The sequence below is a fragment of the Perognathus longimembris genome, chromosome 16, assembly GCF_023159225.1.
Source record: "Perognathus longimembris pacificus isolate PPM17 chromosome 16, ASM2315922v1, whole genome shotgun sequence".
NCBI classification, from domain to species: Eukaryota; Metazoa; Chordata; class Mammalia; order Rodentia; family Heteromyidae; genus Perognathus; species Perognathus longimembris.
In genome coordinates this window covers 36,009,395-36,024,615 of record NC_063176.1, presented here as the reverse complement: position 1 = coordinate 36,024,615, position 15,221 = coordinate 36,009,395, and the positions used below count along the sequence as shown (strand labels likewise).

At 43.9% G+C, this 15,221-nt stretch overlaps 1 protein-coding gene across 1 annotated transcript in view; it reads left to right on the top strand.

The window, feature by feature from the left end:
- The window catches only part of Chrna9 (cholinergic receptor nicotinic alpha 9 subunit), a 54,585-nt gene that overhangs the window by 20,126 nt on the left and 19,238 nt on the right, over positions 1 to 15,221 (top strand). Inside the window, exons 2-3 of the mRNA XM_048364121.1 lie at positions 5,109 to 5,177; positions 6,920 to 6,971. Coding sequence (XP_048220078.1) covers positions 5,109 to 5,177; positions 6,920 to 6,971 — 121 coding nt within the window. The remainder of the gene's footprint in view (positions 1 to 5,108; positions 5,178 to 6,919; positions 6,972 to 15,221) is intronic.

Below are 15,221 nucleotides of genomic sequence, written 5' to 3'. Positions count from 1 at the left end.
GGTGGTGGCCAGACGGGAAGCACTAAGTGACAATCATGCTTTCCACGATGACAAAGCCAGTGACACATTTTCATGATCACCATACATACCTTCTCCATCTTGTTTTATTATTATTTTTGGCTATAATTCCATAAGTCAGGTAAAGAGTATACTTCTTTTGGGACATTGTCATTCCTTCCCTCGCTCTCTCTCCCAGTTTTTTCCTCCCATCTGCATATCTTCTCCACCTTCTACATGAAAAACTGAATGTCCATCCTCCAGATCATTAATCATTAACTAACAACTGGGCCATTTCTACCCAGAGAGATGGGAAGTCTTTCACACCTGAAGGTAAGGTGTATTGTCTGAGGGCTGCAGGCATGGCTGAGCTTTGATTTCCTTTTGTTCCACTGTCCAACTACCAACCCAAACAAATGACTTAAGGGTTTGTTTTGCTCCCAGCTCTTTATTTGCCCTTTAGCTCTCATTTGGGGTTTCAGGAGTTTTGCATCTCAGGTGGAGACTTAAGCACAATTGATACTAGCATACAAATGAGATCTAATATAATGTCCCAAACAGTAGTCAGTGGGCTGTGATTTAGTCCACTGAGAGGTTTAGCCAATATTTTTAAGATTAGGAATTTTTGTGTTCTAAAAATGGTTGATTTCTCACTTCTTTAGAAAACAATGAGCCTGAATTTCTGCATTGGAGTGTTCTTTATCTAGGTTGAAAGAGACTGGTTCTCAAGGTGAGGACCTGCTTGCTTTATGTCCTACCACCCACAGAAGGTATGCATGTGTCCTCAAACTTGGCAGGATTCACTGATTTATTTTCTGTCTTTGTGTAGCTCTCCGACATTAACCTTCTTTCCTTTTCCTTAAACAATGTTTCAGTAGCCTCATTGCTGCACAGATAAGACTACATTTCCGGGGCTGGGGATATAGCCTAGTGGCAAGAGTGCCTGCCTCAGATACACGAGGCCTTAGGTTCGATTCCCCAGCACCGCATATACAGAAAACGGCCAGAAGTGGTGCTGTGGCTCAAGTGGCAGAGTGCTAGCCTTGAGCAGGAAGAAGTCAGGGACAGTGCTCAGGCCCTGAGTCCAAGGCCCAGGACTGGCCAAAAAAAAAAAAAAAAAAGACTACATTTCCCAGCTTCCCTTGCACTAGGTGTGGCCATGTGAGTAACATCTAGTCCAATGGAATGGAAGTGGAATTGAAAGTGGAACTGATGTTTAGAATTTCTAGACTGTGTTTTTAAAGGAAGCCAGGAAGTCCTCTCTTGCTCCTTTTTCTTCTCACCAGCTGAAATACACACATAATAGTGGGAGCTGTATCAACTCAATATCAAAATATTACATATATATTGAGAATGCAGAGCAAAAACTTAGGAGACTGGATCCTTATCATCATGAAGCGATATGCCAGGTTCTGGAAAGCATATGTTCAGACTCATATATATATATACCAAAAACTCCCATTTTGGTGTTTTTTTTAACTACAGTTAAAATATATACTGTATATATTTATACACTATATATATATAACATTCAATTCTACTCTGTGTACTATGTATAATATCTACTACAATGTACTCCTGTGTGCAGTTGTGCCTATGGGCCCTGGCTTAGACCAAGAAACTTTGGAACTGAATTATGAAGAAACAGGTTATGATTTTGCAAGTGGTTTTTGCTTGTACAAGAGGCTCGTGTAGGCAGTATCCAATCACACTCTACTGAGAGCTAGGAAGTGCAATCCGCTGTGTGTGATGTTGGGGCACGCTTCCCATGTCTTCTAGGCTCTGTTTGCTGGTGGCAGCTGGAAGGTGGCTATGAACTGTAGTGCATCAATGCCTGTTGGGGTCACCGTTACCCACAGCCACCTCTTGGGTTTGCAGGCTCTCAACTTTATTTACTTATATATTCATTTTTGTGCTGGCACTTGGGCTTAAACTTAAGAGTCCAAGTGTCCCCCACTCCTGATTTGCTTTTTGTTCAAACCTCGTGCTTTACCACTTGAGCCACACCTCCGCTTCTGGCTTTTTCTAGTTAGTTGGAGACAAGAGTCTCCCAGACTTTCTTGCCCAGGCTGATTTAGGACCATGACCTCAGATCCTCCTAGTAGGATTATAGGCATGAGCCACAGGCACCAGGCTTCCATGTCAACTTGAAAGGCCACACTTGGGTAGGTAGTCCTCTTACCTCTTCATAGAAGTGAAGTAGAAACTTCTCACTTTTCTAGTCCCAAGGGGCTAACCATGAAACCAGCCGTCATCCTGACAGTTTCAATCTGAGCAGAGTCTCCTGGGCCAGAAAGCTGTTCCTGCCTCCTCAGAGGAAGATATTCAATATGTGATGGTGTTGCTTAAAATGGTAAGTGAATGAAATCTAAGTAGTCCTAGCAAAAACAAAGTCACGGAAACCGTGACCAAGGTCCTTCCAAGCCAGGACTATTTGGGGGAAGAAAAGAATTAGCTAGTGAGCTCTGAAGGGGCCATAAATCTTATATACAATTTTCTTTTTCAAGATGATAAAGTGTAGGGGCTGGGAATATGGCCTAGTGGCAAAAGTGCTTGCCTCACATACATGAAGCCCTGGGTTCGATTCTCCAGCACCACATATATAGAAAATGGCCAGAAGTGGCGCTGTGGCTCAAGTGGCAGAGTGCTAGCCTTGAGCAAAAAGAAGCCAGGGACAGTGCTCAGGCCCTGAGCCCAAGGCCCAGGACTGGCCAAAAAAATGAAAACCAAAAAAAAACCAAGTGTAATTTTAGGGGCTGGGGATATGGCCTAGTGGCAAGAGTGCTTGCCTTGTATACATGAGGCCCTGGGTTCAATTCCCCAGCACCACATATACAGAAAATGGCCAGAAGTGGCGCTGTGGCTCAAGTGGCAGAGTGCTAGCCTTGAGCAAAAAAAAAGAAGCCAGGAACAGTGCTCAGGCCCTGAGTCCAAGCCCCAGGACTGGCCAAAAAAAAAAAAAAAAAAAAGATGATAAAGTGTCTTTAAGTAGTTGTACAAAAAGGGTTGCAATTCAGTGTCGGTTTATGAGTTTAATGTATCTTGATCCATGTCATCCACCGTTTCATCTTTCTCTCCCATCTCCTGCTCATTCTGTAGATCAAAATGGCACTTGAGCCCAGCCGCATGGAAAACAGCTCTCCAATGCTGTGACCCAGGACACTTGGCTGGAGGGAGTGAAACTCATGTGAGCAAAGACCACCCCATCCATCCTGAGGGTTCCTCAGTGAGGCCCTGGATTGAAACCCCATCTGCACATTGGGCTGGAATATTAGGAAACTGGGTTTGATGGGGAACTTTGGGGTCCGAGGTAGCTCAAAAGCTAACAATTTCCTCTTTAGGAACCAGTCACTATTTTATATTTTTATTACATATAAATATATCCATATATATTTATATTCATATATTATAAATATATATGTTAGGTTTTTAAAGTAGGTAGCCGGTAAAGGAGAATGCCACGCGGTATTCAGGCAGAAGAGAAAGTTTATTACCGAACTGCTGGCCTGTGGCCAAGATGATCCATGGCCGGAGAGAAGGGAGAGAGGGAGAGAGACCCCCACCCAGCCCCGCCTTATATCTAGGGCAGGGGCAAGGGGTGTGGCCAGGTGGATTAGGATATGACCTCAGGGAAAGGGGATGTGACTGCCTCCAGGTCTGCAGGTTACCCAGGTAACTGGGTGGAGACTTAATGAGGTGGGGGCATCTGCATGTAGCCCTCAGGGAGAGGACCTAACTATATATATATATAGATAGATAGATCTATAGATAGATAGATCTATCTATCTATCTATATATATTTACTTTCTACAGCCACCTCTTGGGTTTGCAGGCTCCTGTACCACTTTCTCACTTATTAAATATAAAAGTATTCTATGGTTTCATATTATATTTTTATTACTATTTTAAGGTTATCTTTAAGTAGTTGTACAAAGGAGTTTTAGCCTAATTATTTTTATTTTTTGTCAGTTGTGGGGCTTGAACTTGGGGCTCGGACACTGTCCTCGAGCTCTTTTGTTAAGGCTCTATCACACTGAGCTGTAGCGCCACTTCTGGTTTTCTGGTAGTTCACTGGAGATGAGAGTCTCATGGACTTTCCTTCCTCTGGCTGGCCTTGAACACAGATCCTCAGATCTCAATCTCCTTAGTAGCTAGGATTACAGATAAGCCACCAGCACCCAGCTCAACCTATTTTAAGTGGTTTACAAGTAGAAAAAGATAATATTTACCAAGTATGATTACAACTTACCTCAAGTGGATTGAATTTGGAACACAAAGGCCTTTTTGCTTTCACAGTAATTTTTTTTTAAATATTAGAAGCCTATTTTTTGCAGTAACATGTAGGTTCCTCTTGTTTAGCCTTTGTGACAGGGCTACTGTGTTCTGCAGAGGAGAGAAATGGAGAGAGGAGGCTGGTCTAAGGTCGCACGCCATCTGTCCTTGTCATTCTCAAGGATGAGCACTCACTGAACACATACATACATGTTGCCAGCAGTTCTTGAGGCTGCACCAGCTTCTGGCAGGCCTGCCATAACCCTCTCTACCTTATCTTACTTCTTCCTCTTCTTTACCCTAGAGCACCTCCCCTTTGCCTTTTAAGTCAGATAGAACTTAGTTCAAATCCTGCCTCTGGTGAGAACTCTTTTTTTTTTTTAATGAACTATACAACTTGTGTGTGGGGACAGGAGGGAAAAACTAGGAGTGAGGAAAGAGGTGATATTGTCCAAAAAGAAATGTACTTTTTACCTGTCTTAGGTAACTGTAATCCCTTTTTTAAAAAAATTATTTATTAATTAAATTTTTTTGACAAGGTGGCACAGTTACATAATAGGGCAGTATGTACATTTCCTGTGATATCTCACCCTGGTGAGAACTCTTGAAGAAGCTGTTTATAAATGCCTCCGAGCTTCAGTTTGCTCATCTATAAAATTATATCATAATAGACCTTTATTAGGCCAGTGTAGGGATTTGATGAAGTGATACAATATTTCTCCAGGTGATACAGTCAATTACAGGTGATAGCAAGATGATATTCAGATGTCAGACACATTCTGTACTGTAATAATTATGTCACATTTAGATGACACCATCTCTTTGGTCTTATTGATTAGGACAAAGTGAAAGCATGTAATCCAAGTAAAACATTACTTTTGCAAAATGTTAAGCATGAGACAGAGATGGTAAAAAGTGGATATGAGGGCTGGGAATGTGGCTTAGTGGTAGAGTGCTTGCCTAGAATGCATGAAGCCCTGGGTTCATTTCCTCAGTACCACATAAACAGAAAAGGCCGGAAGTGGTGTTGTGGCTCAAGTAGTAGAGTGCTAGCCTTGAGCCAAGGCCCTGAGTTTAAGCCCCAGAATTTGGGGGGGGGGGGCGGAGGGAGGGGGGAGGGAGGGAGAGGCATATGATAGGAGAATGCCAATTAGAGCCCCCTGAGTGAATGTAGTATAGGAAAGCTGTTGGTCCAGCTCAGGGAGGTGACTACCCCAGTCTTCCTCCCTGGATGAAAAGAACAGCTTTCAGCAAAGACCCCAGGATGCTCAGGTTGAACAAGAAAGCCGAGGTATACTGGGACCTGAATTTAGAGGCCCATGCATTCATCTCCTACTGCTGCCCCCTTCTGGTCATGGCTCTGTCCTGCACACTAAGAACAAATCAACACAGTCATGATCTAATACATAAGCGTCACCCTTCATGTCCACACATTCCCAGACACCAGGAGTCCACCAGCCTGGCTGATCCTCTCCCCGTGGTCATTTTCTCCTTCAGCCTAGTCCAAGCCCCTCCCCTTTCCCTAAGACCTGACCAATAGGCAGAGCAGGTTAGGATGCCCAGGCGGCAACAACCTGTGAGCTGAGCTTTCTCAGAGGACGTTTTTGAAGAAGAGGAACAGATTTAACAAACCAAGTGAACCCAAGTGAGCAGAAAGTGAAGTGGAGATAGATGGATGGATAGACAGATATGTCTTTACATATCTATGTGCATACATATGTGTATGTGTGTTTACCAAATTCCAGGGACTGAAATCTTCCTTCTTTCTAGGCAATTCTGGAGAGAATTTTCAAAATTATTTCAGTTTTAGTGTCAGTTACAATGATTTTTTTTGCTTGTGAATGAAAACCTAAAATAAGTGTCTTTTTAACTTATTTTAAAAACTGTTATTATAAAGGTAATGTACAGAAAGGTTACAGTTACATGAGTCAGGTAATGAGTACATTTCTTTTTGAACAATGACACCCCTTCCCTCGCTGTCTCCCAGTTTTCCCCTCCCATCCCACCCACAAGTTGTACAGTTCATTTTCAACATCGTGTCTAGTGAGCACTACTGCTGTATTTATTCACCTTGTCTCTTCATTTCTGTGCTCTACCCTGACCCTCTCAAAGACAGATAAATGAACAAAAATGACAAAAAGAAAATAAAAAACTACTGTCTTTTTGTAGAAGATGAAAAGTTTATGTCCTGTGTGACTAGGCAAACCGAGACTGGCATGGACATTCTCAGATGGCAATTCCTCCAGCCACTATCCTATCAGCCATTGTTCCATACTCGTGACCTCCTGCTACCATCCCAATCCAGGGAGGGACCATAACCTGCTTGGCTCAGTTTCTTCTCGGATACCCAGGGACCCTGGCCCCGGCCCTTAATGACTAATGTGCAAACAGAAGCCATCGTGTCTGCTTCTTGAGGCTACCAAGCGAAGCTGGGTGCTGGCTGGTTGGGGTGGCTGTGCGGCATCACTGTGGAGGAGCTGGCGGGGGCAGGAAGAGGATATCCAGTGAGGAGACTGGGCACAGACAGCACACAGCCGGGGCCTGCTGCCAGGCCCAGGCATACCAGTGCCGGTGACGTCTTCCTTCTACCAGGATGACCAGGCTAGGGAGACCAGGCTTGAAGCAAAATGGATCCAACACTACCTAACAGCCTCGGAGCAAGGCGGGGCATCATTGGGGAAGATCTGGCTGGCTTCAGTTAAGTGAGTTAGCAAGTTCTTTCTGGGGATGACCAGCTTTTTGGCCTCTTTCTTTCCCCCTGACTCATGGCCTGCATTCCTCCAACTCAGCTTGGCGGCTTGCCACGTTGGCTTGAGTGTGGAAATACATATTCAGTTCTAGAAGTAGAAATTGACCACTGGTGCTGATCACTTCCTATAGGCCAATTGATGCTCTAACATGGACTTTCTTTTGCTGTGCTGGGGATTGAACCTAGGGCCTTGCACATGCCAGGCAAGTGTTCTACCACCAAGCTATGTTCTCACTCTCAAATATTTGAGAGAGAATTTCACTATGTAGCTCAGGATGGCCTGGAACTTGCTTAGTCCAAACTTTTCTTAAACTCAATTTCTTCTTGCCCCAACCTCTTAAATACTGGGATTCCAGGCACAAACATCCACTCTCAAATAATGGAATTTAAAACATATTCTCTTCACTTGTATTCTCCTGACTCTACAGACCAGGTGACAGAAGTCGAGTTTCCATAACTTGCTCAGGGCCACACAGCTGAGTCATGACATAGCCAGGACTCCAGCCCGGGCTCATCCAGCTCCAGTCCATGCTTCTAAGCTTGCTGCCCCCTCGCTCCATGGGGCCTGGGACTCTGTTCCCAGACTGTCAGTGATGAGGTCTGGAAGGAATCAGGACAGCCCTGGTGAAGACACGGAGAGCCTGAGGAGGCGAGAGGGGGTCGGGAGGCACAGAGGTCAATCCTGAGCTGATGTAATGTGTTGTGAAATGCTGCCAACAAGTCATGGACTCCAGCCTGTTTCTTTAAGCTGATTCATTCCTTCGTGCCATAAAAGAAAGCAAGATGTTGGAGGGGAAAAGAAATACAAAGTCAAAACGTACTGTGAGGAGCAGGATGTGGCCAGGCCTGAAGGCCCTTGCTGACTAAATGCAATGCTGCCTACACAACCAGAGGTCCCTTCTGGTCTCGTTCACTTGTTACTTCCTTCAAAACTCCCAGGGAGGCTATGTCCTTCTGCACCAGCACAACTGCTTTATTTTAACACCAGCCAACACCTACTGCAAGCCTACTATGTATCAGACACTAATCAGTACAGCCATGACACACTTTACATAGCCAGCTAAGCAGAGCCATGTTTGGTAACTTGCCAGTCACACTCCTCTGAATGGGAGAATCTGCCAGTCGGCCTGGAAATCTGTGCTCCAAACTTTTCTCTCTTTGCTATGTTCACTTGGACTGTAGCCTCCAGCTAGCCCGAGTGCTTGCTGCTTTCTCCATGCCTTGGGTCTATGGCCTTGAGAGGGTTGTGTGGTGGGCCTGTATGCACGCAGGTGCAGGAGGTGTTAGCTCTCAGAGACCTCCTCATGACAGACCTTCAGGGTGAGTCCTTTTCTATGCAACTCACAGCTGAAGGTATTACTCTGAGATAGCTAGCTAGAGAATAGGTAGATGATAGATAAGATGATAGATGATGGAGAGATTTATATATACAGATGGGTAAATTCTAACGACAGCCAACCTTTGTCTATCTGTAAGTTCTGCTTCTGTGGACTCAACAAACTGCCGATTGAAGCATTCAGAAACAATCATGTCTGTACTCAACATTATGCAGACCTTTTCTTACAGTCTATACCCATGCAGCATTTCTATTGCAGTTGTTATTCTAAGCAATCCAGAGATGCCTTAAGGACTGACGATTTTATGAGACATACGCGGGCTCAGATTTTGGTATTGCCAAGGAACAGGTGATTGTAAGGGGAGTCTGGGCTAGGGGAGTGGGGTGGTGTTTGTGTTTACACTTGCTACACAAGCAGTCTATCATCTGAGCCACACTCCCAGCCCTTTTTTCCTTTAGTTATTTTTTGGGTAGGTTTTTGTTATGTTTGCTTGGAGGTGGCCTCAGACCTTAATTTCTCCTATGTATGCCTCCCACATAGTATGGCTCAAGGCATTGTGCTAACATGTCCACCTTGTTGGTTGAGTTAAGATGTTGCCAACTTTTGTGAAGGATAGCCTTGAACCACTATACTTCTGATCTCTATCACCTGAATAGCTACTATTCCTAACCCTAAATCAATATGTTAAAAAAAAGCTACCCCCAACACCCAAATTGTTACTTATTATACAATTTTATATACTTTATTATTGAAATGTTTATTTCATCTTTAATAAACTTATTATTATTTAATTCATTTTTAATGAGTTACATTAATGATTTCATTTGTTTGCTTGAGACAGGGTCTCTTCATGTTTCCCAAACTGTCCTCAAATTAGAGATCTTCCTGTCTTCTCCGCCTAATTACTGGGATTAAAGGTGTACCCCACCATACCTGGGCTGAGGTGTATATCTTTGTCTATATCATATGAATAATAATATCATCATAAAATAGCATATATGTGCTATTTTTATTTTATGTAAAAGGTAGTTTATATGAAACATGTATATACTATTTTATGAAGATATATATACTATTATATATAACTTATAAATCAACATAAATAAATGGAAGTGTACAGTAAACATTTCACACACAAAGAACAGAGATGAGAAGAAGGTTGAAGACCTCTGGATCAGACCGTCACACTAATCCCAGCCAGGCAAGGTTGTTAGCTTGACCCCTGCACTGTTCTCCCTCCCAGCAAAGGTGTGGGGGTGGGGGGATAGTGTAGAATCAGACTTGTGTCTGCGCACCCAGCTCACTGTGGACGGATCTGAGCACTGAGATGTCCTGCAATGGTAGCGCAGCTGGTGGCCAGTTTGCAGCTCCAAGGAGAAGGGCCTCTTTGTAATGACTAAAAGATGGTCCACTTCTTGTAAAGCGTGAGAATAAGTAATCGAACACCACCAGTGTTCACTATGACCACACGCATGCCACAGAAGCCCCTGCTGGCACTGCTGCCTAGAGGGAGTGACAGAGAGAAGGGAAGAAGAATTTATTTTTTTAATGCCCTGCTTAAACTTTCTTTGAAAATGTTAAGCCTGGGTAGAGCGCTGGTGGCTCTTGCCTATAATCCTAGCTACTCAGGAGGCTGAGATCTTAGAATTGTGATTCAAAGCCAACTTGAGCAGAAAAGCCTGAGACTCTTATCTCCAGTTAACCACTAAAAAGCCAGAAGTAGAGCTGTGCTAGAGTACCAGCCTTGAGTGAAAAAGCTAAGGGACGATATCCAGGCCCTGAAGTGAAGCCCCAGTACCTGAAAAAAAAAAAATTCTTAGGCCTGTATTAACTCAATATTTTTTTCACAAGATTTAAAAATTTATTCAATTTTTTAAAATGTCCAGGGTCTTTGAAAGTCCATTTATAATTATATCCTGAAGGACCAGAGATGTAATAATAATTTGCTGCTTAGATGATCATGGCAGCCTTCTTAGTGGTGAGAAGCTGGGACTAAACCAAAACATCCAGCATTCAGAGAATGATTCAATTCTGGAAAATAGCCAGTTATATAATGAAGCCTTTAAACAATCAAGCCTTCAAACAATCTGAAATTTTTTTTTTGCCAGATGAGTAATGCTGACAATATGATAAGTTCAATATTAATCCCAATACAAAACTAGTAACATTCTCAACAATGTTTTATTGCACAGTGTGGGGGTGGGGGGAAGAGCATAGAAGAAAATCTTCTGAAGTACAAGAGTGCTAGCCTCTGACGTTATAGGAGACTTTTTGCTTCCTGAATCTTTGCTTCCTGTATTTTCGCTTTTTTCAATCTGTAATGAGTGTGTGTTCTTTTGTGATGTGAAAGGGAAAGAAAATCAAAATACTGAGAAAGCCATGACGTGAACTGCTGGCATGAGTCAGGGGCTGAATTTTCATGTTTCAATTACTTGCTGAAACAAGGAGTGGTTTCTAGGCAACTGGCTTGGGAAAGTGTGTTCATTTCCATTGCTGCTGGAACATGTGTGAGGGTCTGAGAGAAACTGGAAGAGGAGAACCCTTGTGAAAACAGAACCCTGCTAAGGAGGAACAAGGCTGGTCACCCAGATGGGGTCACCGAGGCTTAAGTTACTGTGACCTAAGAGGGACTTGGAGGCCTGAGAATTGTTGTTTTCCTATTGGGCAAGGGATTGATTTTAATGAGGATTGCCGTAGTTGTGTACAGTATAAAAGAAATCCAAGTCACCAAATGAGGTGTTGAGAAAGCAGGTAGAGCCTGGAAAGAGCCACACCAAGCCCCTCCCCCTCACACCATAATGGCTTTGTTGAACCCAGGCTGTGGATTCAGGCAGTGTTGAGGCTTTACAGGACAGATCTGCAGCCTGATATGAATAGATTCCTCATCATTGTGCAAGCCATTTGCCATCAGTACAGGCAATTTAGCTGAGCCAAAGGGCTCCTCATCAGGAGGAGACTCGTGGGAAAAAAATAATCAGGGAAAAAGAACCCAACCGTGGCCCAGGCTGATGGCTGTGGAGAATAGGCTGAGTGAAGAATACATTTTACCCTCACAGGAGATGTGTTCTTCACCAAGGGTTTCCCGGAGGTGCAGAATGTTTTCATTGCCCTCAGCCCACTACATATTTTTTTCTGCAGGAAGAAAAGGCAGTTTTGTCTGATCCATGGGCTCAGAGCCCCGCCCCCTAGTGGTTGTCTGCTGCAATTAAAAAAATCAATGAAGTAAATAGTAGGTGCTTTGGGTAATGATAGGGGCTCACTGGAGGCTGTTGCTTTAGATCTTGGCTCCCCTCAGACTTCATCAAAGCTTAGGGGAGCCCATCAGATAAATGATTTTAGTTTATTTTTCTGTTTCCTTAGGGAGGAAATGAAGTGCAAAGACATTTGAGAAATGCTTGCAATGTCTACTTTATCAATGGCAGAACAGAAACCCAAAGACTCTTTCTTTTCTTTCTAGTAAAGTGTCCCCATCTCCTCTCCATCCTGAAGGTCCATCTGCCTGGTGACAGTCCTAGGAGTCAGCCTTCTGCTGGCTAGTCCACCCTGGGGCCCTGCCCTGGCCCTTCCTTATGCTCTCATTTGGTAATGAGTGGCCCCACTACCAAATATTCTTCTGGTATTGGTTGTTTAACTCCTTCACAGGTTTTTCTTTTCCCTCCAAATAGTCCATAAGCACCTTAAGAAGGGACAATGTATGGATGTCTGTGAACACTGCTCAGCTTTCAGTAATGGGTGGGTTTAGCAGCAGATTCTGAGCAGAACTTATTTCCTACTGCCTATTTTTACAGGTAAACTAGGAGAGGTTGTAACTTTTACCTAAAAGCATGATTCTGTATCCGAAAGGTGACTGTGCTCCCTGCTTGCCCACCAGGGTGGTTAAGTACAGATCTCTCTTCTCTAGGAGCTTAGAATCTTGTGCAGATACTTAGCTTAGCTGTTATGTAATATCTGGGGCAAAGGTTGAGTCTCAGTTTGCTTATCTTCCTCCTTTCTGACTGGACTCTGTCAGCTCCAGGGTTAAAGAGGGATCTCCTCTGACAAGCTGGGTCACTGATGGGCCTGGAAACCAGCAGCTGGCATTTCTGCCAGGTGCATTTACATCTGGATTTGTTCCAGTATCCCTCAAAGCTGCCCTTTAGGAAGTTCTAGGAACAACATCTACTGTACTGATGCCCAGGACAAGCTGAGACTACTAGAGGACATATGGTGGGGTGAGGAGCCCATTGGACTTGGAGGCGGGACCTAGTCACTCCAGTCAAGCACTTCTTGAGTGCTATTGGAGAAGGAGCCCGCTGGACTTGGGATGTGTGGCTCTAGCCACTCCAATCATATCCTTCTTTTTTTTTTTTTTTTTTTTTTGCCAGTCCTGGAGCTTGAACTCAGAGCCTGGGCTCTGTCTCTGAGCCTCTCTGTGTTTAAGGCTAGCACTCTACCACTTGAACCACAGTGCCACTTCCAGCTATTTCTGTTTATGTGGTACTGAGGAATCAAACTCAGGGCTTCATGCATGCTAGACAAGCACTCAACCACTAAGCCACATTTCCATCCTCCAATCATACACTTCTTGAGTGTTGATTGGCTCCCTCTTGTATGTTGGGGGCTGGGAATTCAGGATGAATTGAGGAGCTCTTCATCCAGACATAGGAGACAGCTGGCAAGCAAGAATTTTGAACACTAGAATGGACAGGCATTATGATAAGAGCATGAACCACAAACCTCAGGAAGATTAGAGGCAAAGTGAAGAATTGTGGCTGGAGAGGGTGGAAAATCAATTGCTTTTCTTGACTAGGCAATTCTCAAATGAGCCTTGAAAGGACAAATTCACCTGTTGGGGAAGGAATGGAGTGGCTTTCTAACTAAGCAGTAACAGGGAGGATGAAAGACAGCTGCAGCCCACCTCATGATGGAATTGGAGTGGAGAGGGAGGAGGTAGATCGGGGAGAGTGAGGTCATGGTGAGAATGTAAAGGGCCTTGTGGGCATGGTTCTGAGGAAAGGCTTCATCCTATGGATGATGCAGAACAGGAGGAATTCTTGGTAGAGGGGGAGCATCTATTTTCAAAGAAGATCAAAGCTGGGTGCTGGTGGCTGATGCCTGCACCCCTAGCTACTCAGCAGGCTGAGTTCTGATTTAAAAGCCAACCTGGGCAGAAAAGTCCATGAGACTCTGATCTCCAGTTAACCCGGGAAAAGCCAGAAGCTGAAGTGTGGCTTAAGTGGTATTCCAGAACTTGCTTCCTCGACCTGCATTGGACGGGTGGAGGAGGTTACAGTTAGCAGATGGCACTGCTGCCACCTGAGGACAGATGGGGTGTGGTGGCCATGGGGTTCCAGGACAACTTTTGGGTTTGGGCATGGGGAGAATGCTGACTCCATTCTCTAACAATTAGGAGCATGTGGCAGGAAAAGGTTGGGGGAGGGTAGAGTTAAACATCGGCCATGTCAGAAGTGTCTGTTGGACTTCACGTAGGCTGGCTACCATGAGGCTAGTACAAGGGCCTCTGAGCTCTGGGAAGAGGCGGGCTGCCGATGGAAAAGGCTGGATCCGACTTTCTTCTCCACATGGAATAGACATTGTTTTGAGTAGCTAATTAATGATTACAGGGTACTTAGAAAACAGTGTTGCAGTGTAAATGTGGATGCTCTTACAGTAATGGACTGATGTGTGCAGAAAAGCTCAAGCTAAATCACCCTAATTTTCCGGCTATAAATAGAACCTGCCTCTGCAGTGGGGGTTTGGGAGAACACAGGGGAAAGAAACGCAGCCATGGAAACAGGAAGAGCACTGTGCAGAGGGCACCCAGTGCCTACAGGGCAAGAATGGTGGCAAGTCCCAGCTAAATGACAGTGCTCTGGTCTTCGAGAAAAGACATGAGAGTCTCAAGTGCAAGCTGGGGGTCCTATAAGAGGTTAGCAGGTGTGCCATGAATGTTTGCAACTTAACTTTTAGAGATAACAGCAGTGTTTTAAGATCAGCCCTCACAACCACCATACATGTCACCTTTAGAGAAGAGTGATTTCAAGGTCAATATGACCTTCTCATAAATTAAGCAATTAAAATTCTTTCTCTTTCTTTGGTGATACTGGGGTTTGAAGCCATGGCCTAGGGTATACTCAGCAAGTACTCTACCATTTGAGCCATGCCCCCAGCCCTTTCATTTGTATTTTGTGTTTGAGTTAGGGTCTCCCTAATTGATTCCAAGCTGTCACTGAACTTGAGATCCTCCTCTCTCTCCCTGCTTCCTGAGCAGCTGGAATTATATTAGTGTGGCATCATACTTGGCTTATCAGCATTGTTTTTCGAGGAGTCAACTGATAGCATTTCTCCATTTACATAGTAGATGTACAACTAATAAGACAACACTTAAACGATTTTAAGAAAAATAGTTATCTCCCTACCTGCAGACACTGATTGCAAGCCTAAATTAAGTTCTATTCATTTAATCAAAATCATAACACAAACTGGACCTTCTGAAATGCACTAAGCACCATAAAATCTGAGAAAACATGCTAATTATCACAATGATTACAGAGATTATGATGTAAAGTGGATTTTGAAATTTCTAGTATTATGGATTGCAGATAGTTCATCCTCTCCACAATTAATTAATTAATCATTCAATTAATTAATGGAACTGTGGATTAGACCCATGGCCTTGTGAATGCTAAGCATATACTTCACTATTGAGTTATGTCCCCAACCTTATTACTTATATCGGCCTAGGATTGTAAAAATTGTACAGATCCCCCCTCCCTGCCCTCAAATATAGATTAAATGAAGTTGCAGATTTGAGTTCCTGATTGATTCTTGGAAGGGACCACCAAACTTTAGTGAATAAGCCCTTCACATTTTATCTTTAGGTAGAC